This window comes from Harpia harpyja, chromosome 13 (assembly GCF_026419915.1).
Source record: "Harpia harpyja isolate bHarHar1 chromosome 13, bHarHar1 primary haplotype, whole genome shotgun sequence".
Classification (NCBI taxonomy): domain Eukaryota; kingdom Metazoa; phylum Chordata; class Aves; order Accipitriformes; family Accipitridae; genus Harpia; species Harpia harpyja.
The window spans coordinates 32,887,118-32,907,148 of record NC_068952.1 but is presented as its reverse complement, the minus strand read 5'-3'; the positions used below and the strand labels follow the sequence as shown (position 1 = coordinate 32,907,148).

The 20,031-nt window shown below is 36.2% G+C and overlaps 1 protein-coding gene across 9 annotated transcripts in view; it reads left to right on the top strand.

The window, feature by feature from the left end:
• The window catches only part of RYR2 (ryanodine receptor 2), a 449,694-nt gene that overhangs the window by 257,016 nt on the left and 172,647 nt on the right, over positions 1 to 20,031 (top strand). For all 9 annotated transcript variants that reach the window (XM_052805738.1, XM_052805746.1, XM_052805744.1 and 6 more), the window contains 3 exons: positions 1,869 to 1,952; positions 7,408 to 7,567; positions 17,857 to 18,004. In XM_052805738.1, the coding sequence (XP_052661698.1) occupies positions 1,869 to 1,952; positions 7,408 to 7,567; positions 17,857 to 18,004 (392 nt within the window). The remainder of the gene's footprint in view (positions 1 to 1,868; positions 1,953 to 7,407; positions 7,568 to 17,856; positions 18,005 to 20,031) is intronic.

The following is a 20,031-nucleotide window of genomic DNA, read 5'->3' as shown; positions in this document are numbered from 1 at the left end:
TTTGTAGTTTGATCTTGTATTTTTTTTTTTATGCTTACTATTTTGTGACTGACTTTCCCGTTTCTACTTATTTACTCTGTGTGTGATAATTACATGTATCAATATTATGCCAAGGGCTGCATTCAGCCACCTCCAGTTTTCTTGTTTTGTTTTGAAGTGCTTTAGGGGTCTTTCAGGTTCTAGTGGTATGGTATGCCTTTTTATGCTCCTGTGGCTCTCTGATTTGAATTTGCTGTGTCTGGGCGGAGATAATGTAGGGTTCAAATTCCTGTCTTACATGACAAGAAAATTTTAGGGTTACCTGGGGTTAGCTCTTTTGTACTGCTTTCCACTGTTAGATATGTTCTCTTACTTATGCTGGTGATAGCTGCATAGGAATCATGTATGATTTATGCCAATTGAAATTTAGCTGCATGGAGTATTCTTAGCAGATAGTGTGTTTTGCAGGAGGTGGCCACTGCATGTTGATTTCCTCGTATCTGATTTTACTGTCTAATTTTAAATCAGGGTTCACAGACCATAACAGTAGGATTTACTTCATGTAGCTAGCACTTAAACCATGCTGTAAGAATCTTCTTGAAACATACGATTCATCTGCCAAGAGAAATACTGCGAGAGCAATATTTATGCCCTTTTTTTCCCCAGTCAGTTCAAGAGCAGTAAATATAGTTAAAGGAAGACTGGAAAATATTGTTTTAACTAGCAACAAGAACAAATAAAAAACTTGTTTTTCAGCTTTCTTCCATGTTGGGAAGATTGAGAATGGAGTCCAAGGTTTACACTTGTGATTTCTTCTGTGTAATCAGTTTCAATCAAAGATATGGGTGTCACCCTCAGATTTTGAGAAACTTCTGATCTGACTCCAAAGCAGTCTCTGACTTTTGTCCAGGATTTCTTTTCATTTCAATGTCAATATTTTAGTAATGCACTTAGGCTAAAGAAACTAAGACTTGATAACGCAGTATTGAACATAAATGCAGGGACAAATAATTAATGAGTTGCAGATCAAATCCTGGAGATGAATGAGGCTTAAGATTTATACTGCCGGGTACTATGATTGTAAGGAAGAGGTCTGAAGTAATCAAAAACCCGATTAATACTGTCGACCCTGTTGTACGGTTATGTAGAGAGTGTTTGTTTTCTGAAATGAGCTGCATCTTGCAGAGTCAGGCCAGAATGGGGTGCCTGGGTCAGTGGCTGTGTGGCAGAAGCCTTCGGGTACACAAGACACTGTGTCTAGCCTGAATGCTTTTCTCTGAAGTGGATTAACATGCAACATCCATACCGAGCATTAAGATGACAGCTTTGGCCTAATGCTTATCATGCATTCTGCTGTCCGTCCTCTCTTCAGTAGCATGTCCTAACAAAATCCAGATCCAATTAAAATCTCTGGATAACAGCCTCTCTTTGTAAAGATGACACATTCTAAGGATAACAAGTGAGGTTTCCTGCCTTTTCTTCTTTCATCAGCTTTGAAGTAAATAACATAACATAAAAAGATTCTGATATAAAGCAGTATGAATGAATATATAAGCAGTATGTATAAGTATATAAAGCAGAAGTATATATTTCAAGGGTAGGGAATCTTTCAACTGATGCCTCATATAGATGAAATAGACTGCGATAGTTCCATTTTGTGGTAGTCCACTCATTATCTTTACTAAAATTTTTAGGAACATCTTGTGGCATTTTCTTAACACTATCAGAAAGCTTATTACATATACAAAAAAGCTGGTGTTGATCTTTCCATATTATATTGTTGTCATTTCCACAGGTCTCAGTTGTTGTATACTGCCATTTATATACACAGCAGCAACTCTGAATATAGAAACATTGGCAGTAATTTATCTCTGATTTCTGTGTCCTAGAACCCTGCTGGCATTAGGCTGCCATGTTGGAATTGCTGATGAACATGCTGAAGAAAAAGTGAAAAAAATGAAACTTCCAAAGAAGTAAGTTGAAATTCAAATGCATCTTTTTGTTAGGCAGTGTGAGTTAAGTGAACTGTATTTTAACCATTTGATGTTCATATCGCTGGTTTTATTGGTACTTAGGTATGCACGTATGCATACAAATTTTCAGAAGTTTACACATACCTACATCCACACCTTTTCTTTTAGATGTTTATGATCTGATGTTTAGAGAAAGTTTAGGTTTTCTGTGATTCATTGAAATGCCTGGCATTCATTGTTACATAGTTCTTTGGAGTGTGCTGCAGAAACTTGATAAAGAATTTTTACAGCAAACGTGTCAATATATCTTGCTCTGCTGCAAATATTTAAAGGTAACCCTTTTGAAAGTCCTAGAATGGCCATCTAGTGACTCGAAGTGGAGACAACTGGTATAGGTAGCTGCCTGCCTTTTTTTCCTGAGTGATTGATTGGCAACAGCATTGGTAGGACTGGGCTCAGGCTGGTATGATATAGTGGTGTCTACTACCACAGCTCTGAAACCAGCTATCATGGCCCAGCCAAGGTGCCCTGGCTTCTTCCTTAGCACCAATGCACCCCCCAGTTTGGGAGTGAAGAATTTGGGAACTTTAACATAGTTGAAAGTAATGGAACTGTACTTGCTGATAAGCATATGACAGCCCTACAGCCCAACATACATTTGAGCCCATGGGATAAAGAGGGTTTATAATGTGTATAAAACCAGAAGGGTAAAGGTCACAGTTTCAGTATGAGAGAGCTTCCATGTGTTCTGTTATTCCTAAATTTAAATTAGTAATTTAGTTTTCTTGGTTATGACTAAGAGCAATGGTAAGTGCTAGTTGCTAAGTTGCTGCCACCAGTAGCAACTCATAGCTCTTTGCAGGGATGTGCTCTGTGCAGAAATAGATGTTCCTCTGCTATTGCATATCTCCATTATTCACAGTAGCCTTTCACTGACTCATACCTTCATATTCCCTACACTGCATCCCTAAGGCCAGTATAATAAACCCAAGCCCATGTTTAACTAAAGCATGCCTTCCTTTTTCCTTTTGTGAGCCAAAAGCTCATGGCCCGGTCCGGCAAGATTGCTGCAGGCTTCTGGGTAACACTTTACTATAAGGTAGCTGTAAGAACCTGGACCCTTAAGTCTTTGATATATACCACACTGCACTGATTTACATACCATTGATATCACAGTTTCAGAATCCCTGATGTGGTCACTTCACAAGAATGAATAAGAATAAAAGCAAGGGACTAGTTTAAATTCCCCCAAACTGTTCTTCAGTATTGGTATCCCAAAATAACTACATATAAGACTAAAAGGAAGAGATATCTAGGGCCTTCTGTATTTTTGTTCTGAATTTCCTGGGCAGAAATGTATATGCATTTGCAAGATTGTTCAAGTGAATTAGATTTGATGGTTTGAAAAACGGCAGCTAAATCTCAAGTCTGAAGAAATTATACTTCCTAATTTAAGAAGAGTGATAATGCTGATTCTTTTTAATATCATTAACAGTCATAATTTTAGAAACCTGAGGTCCTACCATACATACCAAGTCAGAATTTTGATACCTCACATACAATGTGTCCTGGTTTCAGCTGGGATAGAGTTAATTGTCTTCCTAGTAGCTGGTACAGTGCTGTGTTTTGAGTTCAGTATGCGAAGAATGTTGATAATGCTGATGTCTTCAGTTGTTGCTAAGTAGTGTTTAGTCTAAAGTCAAGGATTTTTCAGTTTCTCATGCCCAGCCAGCAAGAAGGCTGGAGGGGCACAAGAAGCTGGGAGGGGACACAGCCAGGACAGCTGACCCAAACTGGCCAAAGGGGTATTCTACACCATGTGATGTCACATCTAGTATAGAAACTGGGGGGAGTGGGGGCGGGGAATTGCCGCTCGGAGACTAACTGGGTGTCGATCGGTGGGTGGTGAGCAATTGCACTGCGTATCATTTGTACGTTCCAATACTTTTATTATTATTTTTGTCATTTTATTAGTGTTATCATTATCATTATTAGTTTCTTCTTTTCTGTTCTATTAAACTGTTCTTATCTCAACCCATGAGTTTTACTTCTTTTCCCGATTTTCTCCCCCATCCCACTGGGTGGGGGGGACAGTGAGTGAGCGGCTGCGTGGTGCTTAGTTGCTGGCTGGGGTTAAGCCATGACACAATGGATAGAAAAAATGAGTAAAAAGGAAAGAAAAAAAAAAATGTGGCTACATTCTCAATAGCATCAAATGTTTGTTGAGCAAAAATGGAGCAAAGATTTCATGATCTAGTTACAGTTGTGCAGCTATAAGGCTGGATCACATTTTTCATGGGATACAGTCCTGGAGAGAAGAAGGGTTGCTGTTTCACAGTTAGACTAGAATTAACCATAACAAAAGGTTACAGGAGGTAGTGTGTGAAAAGCTAAATTTTTGATGGGAGCTCATCTGCTCTACTTTCTAAGAAATTTTTCCACCTTACTTTGTATATTCTTGTCTGTCTTCTTAACCCTTTGCTTTTTTTCTTTTCTGCCATCCTGTTGTAACAATGAGGATTGTAAAATGCTAAGTTTATATTTGTGTCAGTCCTACAGAATTTTGACATGACAACCATACTGGTTACAAGTTGAGGAAAATCACATTTTTAACTGACATTTGTGCCAGAAATGTGTCTTTTCTAATACAGCACTACTCCACAAAAGAGCTTTTTTGGACCATTTTGAACAACTAGCTAAAGTGTACTGCAAACACAACTTTTGCTGATAGAAATTCTCTTTCTATTAGGAAGTTTTTTCCTGGTATAACTTTACTTTAGGTTTTTGAATAAAGCATGCTTCAATAACCTTTTATTTTGAAATAACTCCTTGAAATATTCGAAGTCTTTATTTTAATAAATTCTAAATATTTAGTGTTTCTATGGGTTAAAAAAAAATTCTAAATGAAATGGGAATGGAAAAAAGAACTGTCAGAATGAAAATGAAAAGTTTTAAAAAAAATATTTTGGTATGTTTAATTTTCTCTTGTAAAACAACATATGTAGACTACTGAAAATCTGTAATCAAGAGAGCAGAGTATGGACTAAGATCACTTGGAAACATATCTACCACTCTTTGTGTAACTTTAGTTGGTGGCACAAATAAAAATTCTGTAATGCTTGTTGTAAATCAATGGCAGATCAATATGGTAGCAATAGTGTGCTGCTGAAGTAGTTAAATTTATCTACTTCTTAAAAAAAAATTGTTAATATAAGGCCAGCAGAGATACTGAGCAAGATAAGACCGGTAAGATACTGATGAGCAGATGACCAGGCAGGAGCTGGGATTTTAGCTACCTGGTTCGACTAGTAACATCGGTCTGCAGCTGAAGACAATTCTCCAACATGAATTTGTACACACAACATGCTTTTGTTATTTTCCTTAGTATCTATTGATACTTACCCTTGATGAGTATTCATTTGCATCCTGAAATAAGGTATACGCATCCTCTGTGACAAAATTACGAGGATCCTTTGAGGCCTCTGCTTCTTTGACCCTGCTCTTACATTGAAATAGCTTTTATATGCACAATGTAACACTTGTGCAGGGGAGTGTGACTGGAAAGAATGCAGTAATTGCCAGCCTGACAAACATGTTAATTCTGTATGATTCACTGTTTCCATTACTCTCTGGTTTTCCTCATCTCACTGAAGCGACTTCACAGCTACCTGAGGAGAAGTAACCATGAGGGCAGTTAGCTAGCATGTGGGAGATAGCAGCACAACTGCCAACTGCTTGCTTAATTCTGTAATAGAAATTTGCCGATTGGTAACTATATGAATGGTTGATTTTGGATTGATGTTCTTGAATTGTTTTCAGGCTTGAACATTTTTTTTTAATGTGGTAATTTTGAAGGAAGGTCCAACCTCATGTTTATAGATGATAATCCTCCTTAAATGCTTGCTTGTTTTCAATTATTGTTTTCAACCAATAATTTGTTTAAATGGGTTTTAGAATAGTTATCACAGAAGAGAATTAATTAAGATTTGTAAAGTATTTGAATATTTTAGAATATAAATGGGGATAAATACTGTTTCTTTTTCTGGATTTCTCTCTGTCAGTGCAAATAGAGAAAATACAAGAAATTACAAAGTTGGTTAGAAAATAATTAGACAATTATTTAAACTAGCCATTCTTTAAACACCCCAGCGCATATAATTCCAGTGAGAGAATGATGTTTATTTTCCACAGACCTCTTTCGTTATGACCAAAATAGTGCTTTGTTTTGTCAGTATGCTCAAGGAGAAACACTCGGGGATATTTAGGGCACATCCACCAGCTCCGGCCCGGTCTCTCCTGGGGCTGCAGGGAAGCACTAGCTCTGGCACTTGGAACACCTCCACCTGCCCACCCCTGGCCTTGCTGTCTGCCAGCCTGTTTTTCACACTTTTTTCCTCCTGTGCAGCCAGCTGTTTGCCCTTTCTTAAAAATGTCTTCCCAGAGGGGCCACCAGCATGGTTGAGGGGCTCAGCTTTGGCCAGTGGCAGGTCCCTTTTGGAGCAGGCTGTGTCCGGCACGGGGCAGCCCCGGCCTCTCCTCACAGAGGCCGCCCTGCAGCCCCCCCCACTCCCCAGCACCTGGGCACAGACACGCAGTACAGCCCCTGTCTGTCCGGCCCCCCGCTTTTCTCTTCCTACGCCCCTTCCCCTGCACATTCCTTCATCAGCTGAGGTAAGGGAAGGCAACATCCGCCACCGTGATGGTGCCACGTAGTGTCGTAGGTTTTCGTTGTAAATTTATTAAGTCCTGATGTGCTGCATCCATCACCATATGCATTACCTCCTTTATTGAAGAAGGTTTGGTGGTAAGTAAAATGGGAGATGACTGTAATTAATTCGATGGGAACAACTTCATAAAGGTAAACACTTTGATCTTAGGAGTGCTAAAAATAGTGAGGAAGCCGTGTCTCTGTTCTGAAGTCATGCTTAAATTTTAAACGTTTGCTCCTATGATTTGAAGGATAGTTAAAGTATGAAGTATTATAAAGACAAACTTTTATTAGATGGACTTCATAGGTGATCTTGAGTAAGCCATTTGACCTGATCTGTCTCTCACATCCCTATATGTAGTAAGAAGAATTTATTTTCTTGCTTCAGTAGGAGATAGATAGAATTCAATAAGTATTGTGAAGTGCGCAGGGGTAACAATAATAGTATTCATGTAAGTATTTAGATAAACAACATCTTCATCTACTACTTTAAATGTGAAATTACTAAAATACTTTAAAAACATTTTTAGTTCACACCATTTTGGGTAGCTTTCATTACCAGCTACTTCATCCCATCGAGACACAATTAGCTTGAAACAAAAACAAATGTCAATGCATTATTATTCTTTATGTTCAAAGGCACATTATTTATATAGCTACCTTGCATACATGTCACTTCTTTCCTATGCGGTTTCTATTTATTTTTTCTTACTGAAAAGTAACTGCAAGTTCTGTGTTTTTTGACAGCTACCAGTTGTTGAGTGGATATAAGCCTGCTCCCATGGATCTGAGTTTTATCAAACTGACCCCTTCTCAAGAAGCTATGGTGGATAAACTAGCAGAGAATGCTCACAATGTGTGGGCAAGGGACCGTATAAGGCAAGGCTGGACGTATGGTATCCAGCAGGTAAGTGCTAATTTCAGTCACTTGAAAAAGCACTTATCTATTGAGATATTTCACAGTTAAATGGGAATAATGGGGATACAAAGGAAGGAAGAATCAGCTAATGAATACGAGTCTGTCAGTCAAAGAAAGCAAAAATACATCATTAAAGCAATACTGTTAAATCTTTTAGCAATATGAGACTGTTCTTTTACAAGTGGTATTAAAAAAATGGTGGTATATTCTTGTATGCTATCTAGATCTCAGGGTGAGAAAATTGCATGCAGGAAGCTCATATGCTCTAGTATTTTAGGAAATGTAAACATTGACTTTCAGTAGGGGAATCATTTAAATGTTTGCAGTCCTGGTAATTGAATAATTTTGTTTATCTGGGAAAATCAGAATATAAACTTCTAGTAATCACTTTGCTATATTGTATTTGCGATATGTTGTATTTCTGGAAGAGGCCATGTTTAACTGAGAATAGTTAAGTCAGTGTCCAAGTTCCTGTCCTACTTCAGTGGTTTTGTTTCAGTGAATAGGAATGCTACGTGGTAGGTATCACAATGTGTTATAAGGGAGGGGAATGAAAATTAAGCATGGTGGATTGTTAACAGCAAAATTCAGGGTCTTTGTTTTCTTTTAAAAAAAAAAATCAATCAGGTATACAATGAGCCTAACTGATTATTTTTCAAGACAGCTACTATATTAATTTTCCCTTAGGAGTCATATTTTCTATTCTTTTTGTGATTATTTGTGAATTTTTTATAGACAAAGGTGTCTTCACTTCTGTTAATAAACGTGTGGTAGCATATCACAGTGAAAATTTAGGAAAATTCACCCCTTGGGGAAAAAAAAAAAGAGTTTTCATGGTTTTGCGCTGGGCATAAAAGATCATTATTTTTGCAAAAATGAGACAGCTGTTTTGTAGGTAAATAATCTTTCCTGCCTACAAACAGTGGTTTTGTTTTTGACAAAAATTCAAGTTATACATTTCAGTTCAGCACATCTCAAATATTGTTTTTCTACAAGACCAAAACTCATTCTATTTGCAAAGCTTTTGTATATAAAAAAAAAAATCTGTTTTTATATATATATTATGTTAGGCACTTAAATTCACCTCATCTCATACTGACAAAGTACATTTATGTGACAAAATATATGCTGCATAGCATTTCAGCATTGTCCATTATAGTATCTTACTATAAAGCTCTCACTTTGGTATTTTGTAAACTATTTAGGAAATCTATGTTCTGTATTTTGGTCTGGGCAGACAATGAGCTAATTCTTGTGTTTGCACACCGGAATGTATGTAATATCCCCTACTAGATAAACACTGAAGATAATTCAGCGTTGGTGCAACTCCCCTGCTTACAACAGGATTAAATTTTCCCTTAATACTGCATCTTTGAGTAAGGGAAGGTGGCCCTTTGAAGTGCTGTTAACATTTCTGATAGAATATTAATTATGAGAACTGTTGGAAGTGATGATTCTCTGTTGTCAGGTAGGGGGAGCAGATTAATTCGTTATGAACCCACTATTTCAACCCTGTGTTTATGGAGGCAGTGCACAATTCATTTCTAGAATAAGGGTCTCTATGTCTCTAGATGCTCAAAAGAAATCTTTCTGATATACTAAAGAATGCACTCAATCAATAATTAATACCATGTCCCCTGTATTTTTGTATTCTCCCAGAAGCCAAACATTTTCATTGCAGGGCCTTGCCAATCAGGAGATTTGAAATGAATGAAAGTTGGGAAATAGTTACAGCTTTGATAGAACCCTGACATATGCAAAATTAAATTTAGTTTTGCAGCAGAACTTATTGGTTAAGACAAAGTTAAGAAGTTTCTGGAATCAAATGCATCCCTTAGCTACCGTGTTTCTAACTAGCAGTGGGAAAATTTAAACCCACAACTCATGTGTAGTGAATAAAGTTTCTTAGATCTTGAAGACAATTTAACCTACTCTCTGTTTCTGTATATCTTTGAAAAAAACACAAATAATTTTGCCATATTTATTGGAGTGAATTTGCAGTTAAATTATATGTTTTCTGAATTAGTGAGGTATTAAGTAAGAAAGGCGATTAAATGATGCTGTCAAAGACTTTTCTGGTGTTACTGGGTTGGCAATAATAAGCAAAAGATGTAGTGGGAGTGGGTGGCAATGAAAAAAGTTTCTCCTTTACTTCTACACAATATGTTTATACACTGTCTTTATTTATGTTTTGATGTGCCTGCTGATATAGAAGGCTCTGCTTTTGAAGAGGTAATGTGATAGTAATAAATCATTAGTTTTATTATGGTTCCCAAAAGGCAGTGGAGTTGCCCCAGGCCACAACTTTGGTTTAAAAAAGTAAAATAAAAACATTGATTAGACAAATCTAGTACGGGATGTAACCTAAAATTAAACACTTCAAGCTTAATGTCAGAAGAATCATGAAGCCTGTCTTATGTTCTCAGCGCTGTGCCCAGGGAAAGAGACTGACCTTACTGTTGAATCTAAAATGTTGTGGCCCTGTGAAGAGACATTTTTGAGGCTCACCGGGAAAGAGGAGGACTCTGTGATCTACTCCCTGAACAGCTCTCTGTATTTTGTATACTGACTCAAAATAGCTGCCCTGAGGGCCACCGTTGGAACTCAGGTTTCCCCTAGATTCCTTTCCTAATAAATGCCCTGCTTGCTAGATGACAAAGCTCAACATGCAAATTAAATCTGCGCTCACTTGTTACAATTTATAGTCTTGTGTGAGAAAACTCCTGGAAGATAGGGGTATAGTTTTGAACCCCTTAGTCTTGTAATTACTGAACTGTGCATTACCCATTTTCCACAAGTGTTTTAAAAATTGACACCTATAGCCTCAAAGATATCTGACTGGACAAATAGGAATTAGGTATCTAAATCCATTTTGATGGCCAAGGACAAGTTGTTATATAAAGAAGTTATCACTATCACTTAGACCTGCTGAGTTTTAAAATAAAATGGTAGCCCCCAGTTAGGTTTTCAGAGATGGTTTAAGCAGTCAGTGTGAATCAGGCTCTGATTTTGACTACCAGGTTGTTCTCTGAAAGAGACTTAGACAAATGCTTCTGCTCTAAATCTTGATGGGGCTTAGGTATATGAGCAGTATTGAACTGTTGTTCCTTACCAAGACAAAGACAATTATGAGCATGCAAAGAAGAACCTGGAGAATTTAAAAGTAAAAAGCTTAAGTGCCTATGAAGCTGATCACGTTCAGAGTTGGAAAGCCACTTCATCAGGGTTTTGCAGTCTTGGGTGCTTCTGCTTTAAACATCTAAATATTTTGTTGGGTCCGATGCATTCAAATTGACTGAAGACTTTTGTGTGCTGAGCGGGGCACTATTGTTGAGAATGTAACACAATGGTGCAGTGAACAGTTATGCTTTCAACAGAGGATGGTTGTTAAAGATCATCAAGTGCTCAGAAATATTCATGACCTTCAGGAAAGAGATCAACCAGATCAGCAGTATACTTTACTCACTTATTCTTGGCAGACAAATTACAGTAATCTCATGTACAGTTAAACAGGTAGATGATGTCCTTGAAAACTTTCCCACCGGTAGCATGTCCTGTAGAAGCTGCCATGCTTGGGGTGTTGATGTTGATTTCCTCTTAATTAAATTATTTTTTCTCTTTTCAAATAATTATTTTCTTCTGGAGAGAAGACAGACAACGTTCCAAGAGTGCTTACCATGTGCCGATAACAAGTACCATTCATTAAAAGTCAAAAGAAGAGAGCAGAATAGCAAGGTGCTCCTTTCTGGGTGCAGTGCAAAGATGCTTCTCATTTAGCTGACATACATATCACATGGCAAGCTGCTAGCTGTTGTCCACACTGCTATATGCTTCTGCTTGTCTCCAACAATGGGTTTGTTTCATGGGCTACATTTTGTCATCCCATCATATTACTGTGACATGTTACAGTCCTGTAATAAAGTGACATGATGTTATGCTGTAATAGTATAAACAGATCTTGCAGAGCTATGAAATAGTTTCCTAAGGGAAAGAAGCTTACAGATGTTTGAAAGCAGATGAACTAATCACTGGGAAATATGTTATAAATGGCAGTCATGCTTGTGGCTGTAGGATGGATTAGATGATCTAGTGGGTCTGTTCCATCATGAATGCCTCATCATTTGGGGATTATATAATATGAAAAAATTAAAGGGATACTGTCAAGTAGTTCATGTATAAACCATTTATTTCCTGTTATAAACTGGTGGGGAAAATGCCTTCCAAGTTCCAGATTTTTTCTTCTAAATCCACCACTGCTTGTCAGGATTTTTTCTTAACGAGATAGCTGCTCTTCCTGCATGACTATACACAGTATTTTTGTTCTGCTACTGCAGAGCCAACCAGCCAGCCAGCAGAGGGAGCACAAGTTAACTAATAAATCCTGTTCCCAGAACTGTGCTGACAGCTGTGATGACACTGATGACAAACAAGTAAGTATTTTTTAGTAGGACACACTCACAGTAGCTTATTGCTCCGTGGAAGGAGCAGAAGGAACAAAAAAGGTAGGAAAAATACATATTTCTGCTTAAAAGAACGTATTAAATAAAAAGGGTAAGTGGAAAAACAAGCACAACATCAGTATGAAAATACTTGACAGTGTCCCTTTAAGGGAGAACATGGTTGCTGGCAGGTTGGTCTTCTCTGAACTAGGGAAATAGTAAATGATCAAAGACAGATAAGGTAGATAGATCCAGGCAAAGGAGCAATATAGCCTTGGTGTAAGTCAATTAAAATCATCACATTTGTGCTGAGAGAGGGCTTTTTTTTTTTTTTTTTTACATGTACAGATTTTGACATTATGTCCTATCTTAATTACCTGAGCTTTTTGTTAGGGCATTTTAAAGGAATTTTTCATACCAAGCTGATTGAAAAATAGCATTGAAATGTAAAAGGATGCATTTGTGACTAAATCTTCACAATCAAATAGAAAATATTCAGAACTCACATAAGTTTATGTGTGAACTTACGGTATTGGTTGACGTTCATAAAACTGTGATGTCATGTATACAGGAGAATCCCAACTTTTATATAAGTAAGGAAAAGACAGAAAGGGGGAGAAAAGAGTCAAGCTTAGAGATCAGAAAGCAAATGAAAATAATTTCAACTACATTAGCCACCCCCTCCCTCTTCCTGAATACATGACTTTTAGGTCTCCCCACTGATTGTGGGGGTCACAGCCAAAGATTCTGACTTTCAAATTTTGCTTATATGCATTGTCACATATGCAGATAACTTAGTCAAAGGGTGTCTTGCTTTTTCTTCATGTTGTATTGTGCGTTGTGGCTGAAGAACCTAACAATCGGAATCCTCATTTATATTGAGAAAAAAAATATTTTAAAACCCCACAGCTTTAACAATTGTTTATAAAAATCAGCAACCTAGGAAGTTCTTCCCACTGTGTGAAGACCATCTTAAAGATGCTCTGCACTTCCTGTCATAGGATGATTAGTCAGGATTGTGAAGCAATTACCAAGTCTGATTTCTCTTGGTCTTCTCAGACTGCCTAGTGCTGCAATGCAAGAGAGGCAGTGTTCTGGAAATTCAGACTAAGAAAATACGGATGTATGGGAAAAATCAGAAGTTGAAAGCTTACCACTTATTTTGTCATTAAATATATATGAAAAGGCATCTTGTCCCTGTAAAAACTACTTAGGTTACCTCACTTTCACGTTTTACATTATTTATACTGATATATTAGTTCCTTCCATTTATAGTCAGGGCACATTCTGCCAGGCATTCCATATGGGTATGGTCCTCAGTGAAGACAGTAGAAGCTATATACATATTTCTAAGGATACACATACTTCTAAGGACAGAACTCAGCTGCTAGCATGCCAGGTTAGGAACACAACTTCTGCTTCAGGTGGATACATTTAGGATATTTGTTAATATTGTCAAGAATGTGGCTTTGTGAGGACTTTATTGTGCTTTCCAGTTCTAATGACTCTAGAATTTTTAAATGACTTAGTAAATACCAATTTAGAATTATATTTTTCCTTTTTCCCCTATAAAATAATTTTTAATTTTAATGGTTTATGGTTAAACGTGAGCTGCCATGATAAATGCAGAAAAGCTAGACCTCTGGATAACAAGATATGAAATGTATGGTGTAGGTAATTGATCCTGTTCACAGTGTATATGCTGCACACTCACACGGTTGCTCACTGAGCTGGGTTTCTGACAGCGTTGCCGGCAAGCTCGCCAGTAGCATTTGTTGTGGCAATTGCTCGGAAATCTTTGTGGAAGTGCAAGATCCACAGCCATGGCAGCAAGCAGAATCAATTCACAGCTATAGAATGAGTGTTTTCTGATGGTGCACATGAAGCTAGGAAAACAACAGCATGTCTGTCTCACTGAGTATGTGCTGAAATATATTTGCTTTGTTCTTGTCATTTAACAGCCTTGGTTACGAGGACAAAATCATTTCAGTACTACACCGAATATGTATCTGTACAGCTCTAACACTTTAAATCATAAAACTTATGATCCCATTAAATTATTATCATGTTTTTCCTGCACTCTTCCTAGTCTGTGTTTTCATTTTTCAGTCTTTTCCTGTCTGTCTTTTTGATAGGCACTTATTTATGTATGTTTCTGGTGTCTTTTTGTTCCTTTTAGTCTAGTGATCTGTGCTGTTCCTGAACTTCTCAGAGATTTGGGAAGGCCCAGGAGAGCACACAGGTTTGCGGTATCACATTTATAGCTCTGAAAACTATATTAATCTTTATCATTTCAGATGTCTTTTAGAGGTTTATATGAGGTTTTGTTTTTTGTTATTGAATTACTTTTGAAGAGTACAACTTTTTTACATACACTGTATCTCTTATATAGGTTCTTCTTTTAGAGCTGCTTATAGAATGTGACTATGGTTTTCTATGCTGCTGTAGACAGTATGGACACTCCTCTTGATTTGTTCTTACTCTTACATGACATCTGTCTATGCAAGTTGCAAGACCACTTGCTAGATCCAGTGCACTAGATCAGTTATCCACCTGTCACATACTTACCGAACGAATGTATGCAGTTCTGCACCTCTCAGCTCCCAGTGTGTTTCCTCTGTGAATTATTTTGCAACAGTGTTCATTACCTGTAATGGAAGTTTTAAAAGGCTTGTTGATATTTGTTGGTGTGTGTGTTTAGGTATTTTTTCTGTAGTTCTTTTCTATTATTTTAAGAGCTATATTCAGTTAGTGCCATTGTCGACCAATTATTGCCTATTTCAAATCCATTTATATGCTAAAAATAAGTATATGTGTGCTGATTCAAATAATTCTATCTGCTGCATATCGCAAAATCTGTCATGTATACTGCATGAAGTAATGCTGACTTTTCATGGTCAGTGTTACATCACTCAAGTTCAACAGTATTTATTATTAGTTCTTCCATTTATAGTCAGGGCATATTCTGCCAGGCATTCCAACTTTTCATGGTTGTGATGCTTTCTTTTACTTAACTAACTCCAGATTAAATTCTAAATGACTAATGCAATGTTTGTGTTACATTAAAGGAAGACAAAGTTGTGAATAAAATATATAGTCTTTTTTCTTTTTCCTTTTTTCCTTCTGTCGTATGATAGGTTATGATTTCAAACCCAAAGAATTATATAAACTTCATGTGTGCTACCCAGCTCAAACCATTTAAAACAGAATCTTGTCAATAAGCTTAAGTTTTGGGGTCTTTTGTCTTCTGGAGGAGATCACTTTTCTTTTTCCTTCAAATGACTCGGTGAACAAGCAGTTGCCAGACAAACTCTATACAAAACACAGTCTTCTGATGAAGCATTAGACTGTCAAACCTGGAAAATTCTGGCAAAAAATTAAAAACTTTGGCTGAGTTTTCCTTCTTTTAACAGTCTACACTACAAAACAATAACTTTTCAGTAGTGAATAGGAAGAATTAAGTCAATGTACAAGTTGCAAAGGTACTCAATAAAAATTACCACTCTTTAGCTAATCAGTTTTCTTGTTGACTTGATTGTGACTGTGCAAAGCTCAATCACTGTATAGGATCATTCTCTTGATTAGCTACACTTAAACCACAGAGGTGCAGAAGATTGTTGGTACAAAAACTTATGATGAGTATAACAATAACAGTTCTTAATTCAGCAATAAGTAAAACATTCAAAATTTAGATAGACATATCACAGGGGAAAAAAAGAACAAAATTATTAAAAGAAAGATCCCTTTTCATATTCATATTTAAAGAAGTAGCCAAAGTCTTGAATGGGTAAAAAAGGTCACAATATTAAATAAAATTAAGACTCAAGGAAAAAAAACCTGTAAAATCGAGTTTGTTTAATACTTATGATTTCTTTTTAAAAGCACTTACACTATATTTCATTATCATACATTGTTATCAGCTGATTGCCTGTATGTTAATGTGTGTTAGTGGTTGCTATGGCCATTACCAGTGCATTAGTCATGGATAAGAAGTTAAATAATTGTTGTTCCAAACTTCCGTTTCATATTTTTAAAGACAGTATTTCATAATATCTTTTGGACATAGAGTATTTCAGAGGAAATAATTTCTTTTTTTATGTCCTTTCCAAAACAAATATAAAGCCATGGTGTTTCATCTCTGATATTAATGTGAATATTCTTGTATCAAATAATAATTCCTTCTAACATTTACTTCAACAGTTGCTTTGTCCATTCTGTTCTGGAAGCAGACCTTTTTCACATCTACCAAATTAAATATTGGAAAAAGGGGGATGTCAACTTAAGTGTTTAGAATAAATATGGAAAGTAGTCCGCTCAGATGGTCCTTGTGTTGGCCCTGTCACTGTCCTTCCTACCGAATATAACTAGAGCTGATGTGGTGTAGTAATTCGTGTCCCCAGCAATGCATTATCTTTATCTTTCTGTTAGCCCTTTTAGCATATAGGTAGTGCTTGTCCTGCAATATTTCTTCTCCTAGAAGGATCACTGGTAGGACCAGTTTTCATCAAGCACTGATTAATAACTGCACTTTAATATTTACTCACCATGATAAGGCAAAAGGCAGATAACCTTGTATCTAAGCATTTAAAGGACAACAAAAGATGCCTGCAAGTATTTGTCAGAATGAATGTGCTATCTCTCTTCTGCCAGCAAAGGTAGAATAAAAACCCCATACATTTTTAAAAGTAGAACTGTAATGCTATAGAAGAAAGGTACTTTCACTGTAGGCACTGCTTTCTAAAATAATAGGCAGTATTTTTGCATTTCTTAAGAAGTCTGACCAATCATGAAAACCTCTGAATGTCTTTGGTATTTGTACCCAAGAGAACAAACAGCAAGTATTTTTTAATATGTCCAGTCTTCAATTTTATTTTATTTTTAAAAATAAGATATTAGGAAGAACATGGACAGTTCTTTGTATGGTTTCTCTCACTGCAAACAGATGCTGACAGGATGTGAGAAGAAAATGTAGACAAGAGAACAGTTCTATTAGTCATTACAAATTATGTTAGCCATATAAATAATCCAGTTAAACAATGCTTTCAAATAAGATAGTTTTGCACTAGAGGAAAACCTAATCAACGTTGTGTTAATAAACCTAAAATACAAAGATTGAACCTTACCAATACATTAATTTCAGCTGGAGGAGAGGTTATGTTAAATTACCTATTACAAAAATTCTGCACATTAACCACATTAATCATATTCTTGCAAGACCCTTTATTTTTGAAAAATACATGTTTTAAGTATTTGACATAGTAAGGCACAGGTTTATTATCTATTTTATTATTTATTAATTAGTATTGCATGTATTTATGAATATTTTTTATTAGTAGTGTTTTGTTCTTCTTTTGTTCATACGTTGTTTATTCTTTGGGAGTTTTATATATCTTGTTTAGTGCTATAATCAAAAATCCCCTATATATTTGTGGTACAGTAATGTCTCTGAGCTTTGGTTATGTACTAGCTTCTTGGTATGGTAGCTGCTTCATAAACAGTGTACAAAATATAATCCTTTCGACTTTTCAGTCAAACTGTTTGTATTTATCCTTGTTCTTGTTGTTTGTATTGTTATCCTAATAAGTAAATTTGATGGAAAATGAAAGTAGGTATAAGCCACGCAGTTACATTTATTTGTGTATTACTTGCTTTTTTAGCAAAGTCAGTGTTGTTACTAGTTTCTAGACTATTGCAACTTCTTTGAATCCTTGCTGTATTTGCAGCTCCGTGATCTCAGTTGGTATAAATAGTAATTTTTATACTGCTGATATAACACAATTTTGTCTTTAAGACAAAGCACAGTTTCTGAAATTGAATTGATTTTTCATACTTATGCAGGATGTGAAAAATCGACGAAATCCTCGCCTTGTGCCTTATGCTCTTTTGGATGATCGGACGAAGAAGTCAAACAAAGACAGTCTTCGGGAAGCAGTCCGCACCCTTCTAGGCTATGGTTACAACCTGGAAGCTCCTGACCAAGATCATGGTAATAAATTTTGTTGTTTTGTTCTTCTCTCTCTCAAAAAAAATTAGAATATTCCACTCCACTACTGGATTCAGTACTCCAATAAAACAATCTGAACAGGTACGGTGTCTCCAAAGCTAAGAGGTGCTTTTCTCCATCTTCTGTTGTTTATATTTCCCTTTGTTCTTGCTTTCCTTATTGTTTCCTTTTCTTGTTCTGTGGCCTCAAATGAAGAATTAAGAAATGAGATATTTTTACATTTTAAATCAGTGATACAATTTCTCTGTATTTCATACACTTCCTTTCACTGTTCATTTTGTAGATTTGATAGTTCAGATGAATCAGAATTAAAAGCTTAACCAATTTAAATCAGGATTGTGAATTCTACAAGACACAACCCTAAAATACAGAAAATCAGGAAAACACGTTTATCATCTTGCTCATATATGGTCTTATGCCAGGGAATAAAATGTATGGTTACATTATAAATATGTGCATAAATACCTGCATAAATACCCAATCTAAAATTAAGTTTTTAATTTAAAACTTTTTAATTGGTACTACATTTGTTATTTCAAGACAGAATATTAAAATTGCTAAGAAAAAAATCATATGTAAATGCAGTAGATGTGAATTTTATATTCCTACAATTTTAACTTTACATAATGAAGAATTCTACAATTCATGTACATCTTTTATTTAAACACTTAAAGCTACAAGAAGACATTTTTGAAGACAAATGCCTACAAACCAAATTTCTGTGAATGTCAAACTGCAAGTTTAGAATTAGATAGTCTGTTAGAGCATTTAAGCTTCCCGACTTTCTCATGTCTTTGAAGTTGAAGAGACTATAGGTGAATTTTAACTCACTTCTTACAAATGTTTTCTTTGAATTTGCATCATTGCCAGACTGAAGATTTTATTGATACTGTGGGCAGTATTTTCAACATATATTGTTTGAGTTTGATACCTCCTAAACAGAAAAAAAATACATAAACTTTTAATAAAGAAGTTTTAAAGAAACAGTACACAACATTTACTTTAGTAACTGCAGCATATAAAATGTTAAGAGAGAAAAGACATCAGGAGACATAATGTACAAATAAAATAAATTCTCTTATAGATTTTGGCATTTAAAATGACAGTTTTCTGTCATGCTGAGATTAAGTTGTAAGATGGAACACAAGAGAGGGATATTCTTGGTACTCTACTGTCATTCTGGAACACTAACTGCATATATAGAAAGGAAATGGTAACATAAAAGATACAACACCTCAGCAACCATATTCTAGAAGTTGGAGATATGGAAATATGGAATAATCAAATCAAAATTGAAACTTACATGCTTACAGTCTCAGCAAACTGTGGAAAATTTGAGAGATGTGTCTAAACCTTATTTTATCAATATGTTGATTAATAAATGGTTATTTTTCCTGCTTTATATAGTGATAGTATTGTTAAATTTGGACCTGTTTAGGCCATAGACCTTCAGTAAAGCATTTCTGCGGAAGATCTAACTCATACCCAAAACGTACACAGGAAACCTGCCATTTTCAATTTCTTTTCCAAAGCATGTACATGCTCTGATCCTCAGCTTTTATGAGAGGCTGCTGTTAAATTGCACCTTTGAATATGAGACATCACTGATACCATGAGGGTGTAACAAGGCTGGATTGCTAAATGGGCAAAACAATGTTTCCTAGTGGAGTAGATTGTGTTGGTGGCAAAATGCCATGGTGTCACTGTTAAATCTGCCTATGCCTAGCCTGGAGAGTTTAAGTCTGCGGCATAATCTTGTAATTTCTTCCCCTCCCACTGTGGGAAGGAGATGATGCATACAGAGAGTGAGCATGGCTTCTGCTTGGTTCTCAGAAGGTGCGTTGGAAGGTATAGGAGGCTTTTGCCTCTTGTGAAGATAAAGGGACTGTCTAGTCCCTCTCACCCTAGGTGTAGGGTGAGAGGGAGAGAGAGCACATTCATTTTCCACAATCTCCTCCAAATCTCGCTGAACAATATTAATCCCCTTACCTCATTTACATCTCTGGGAA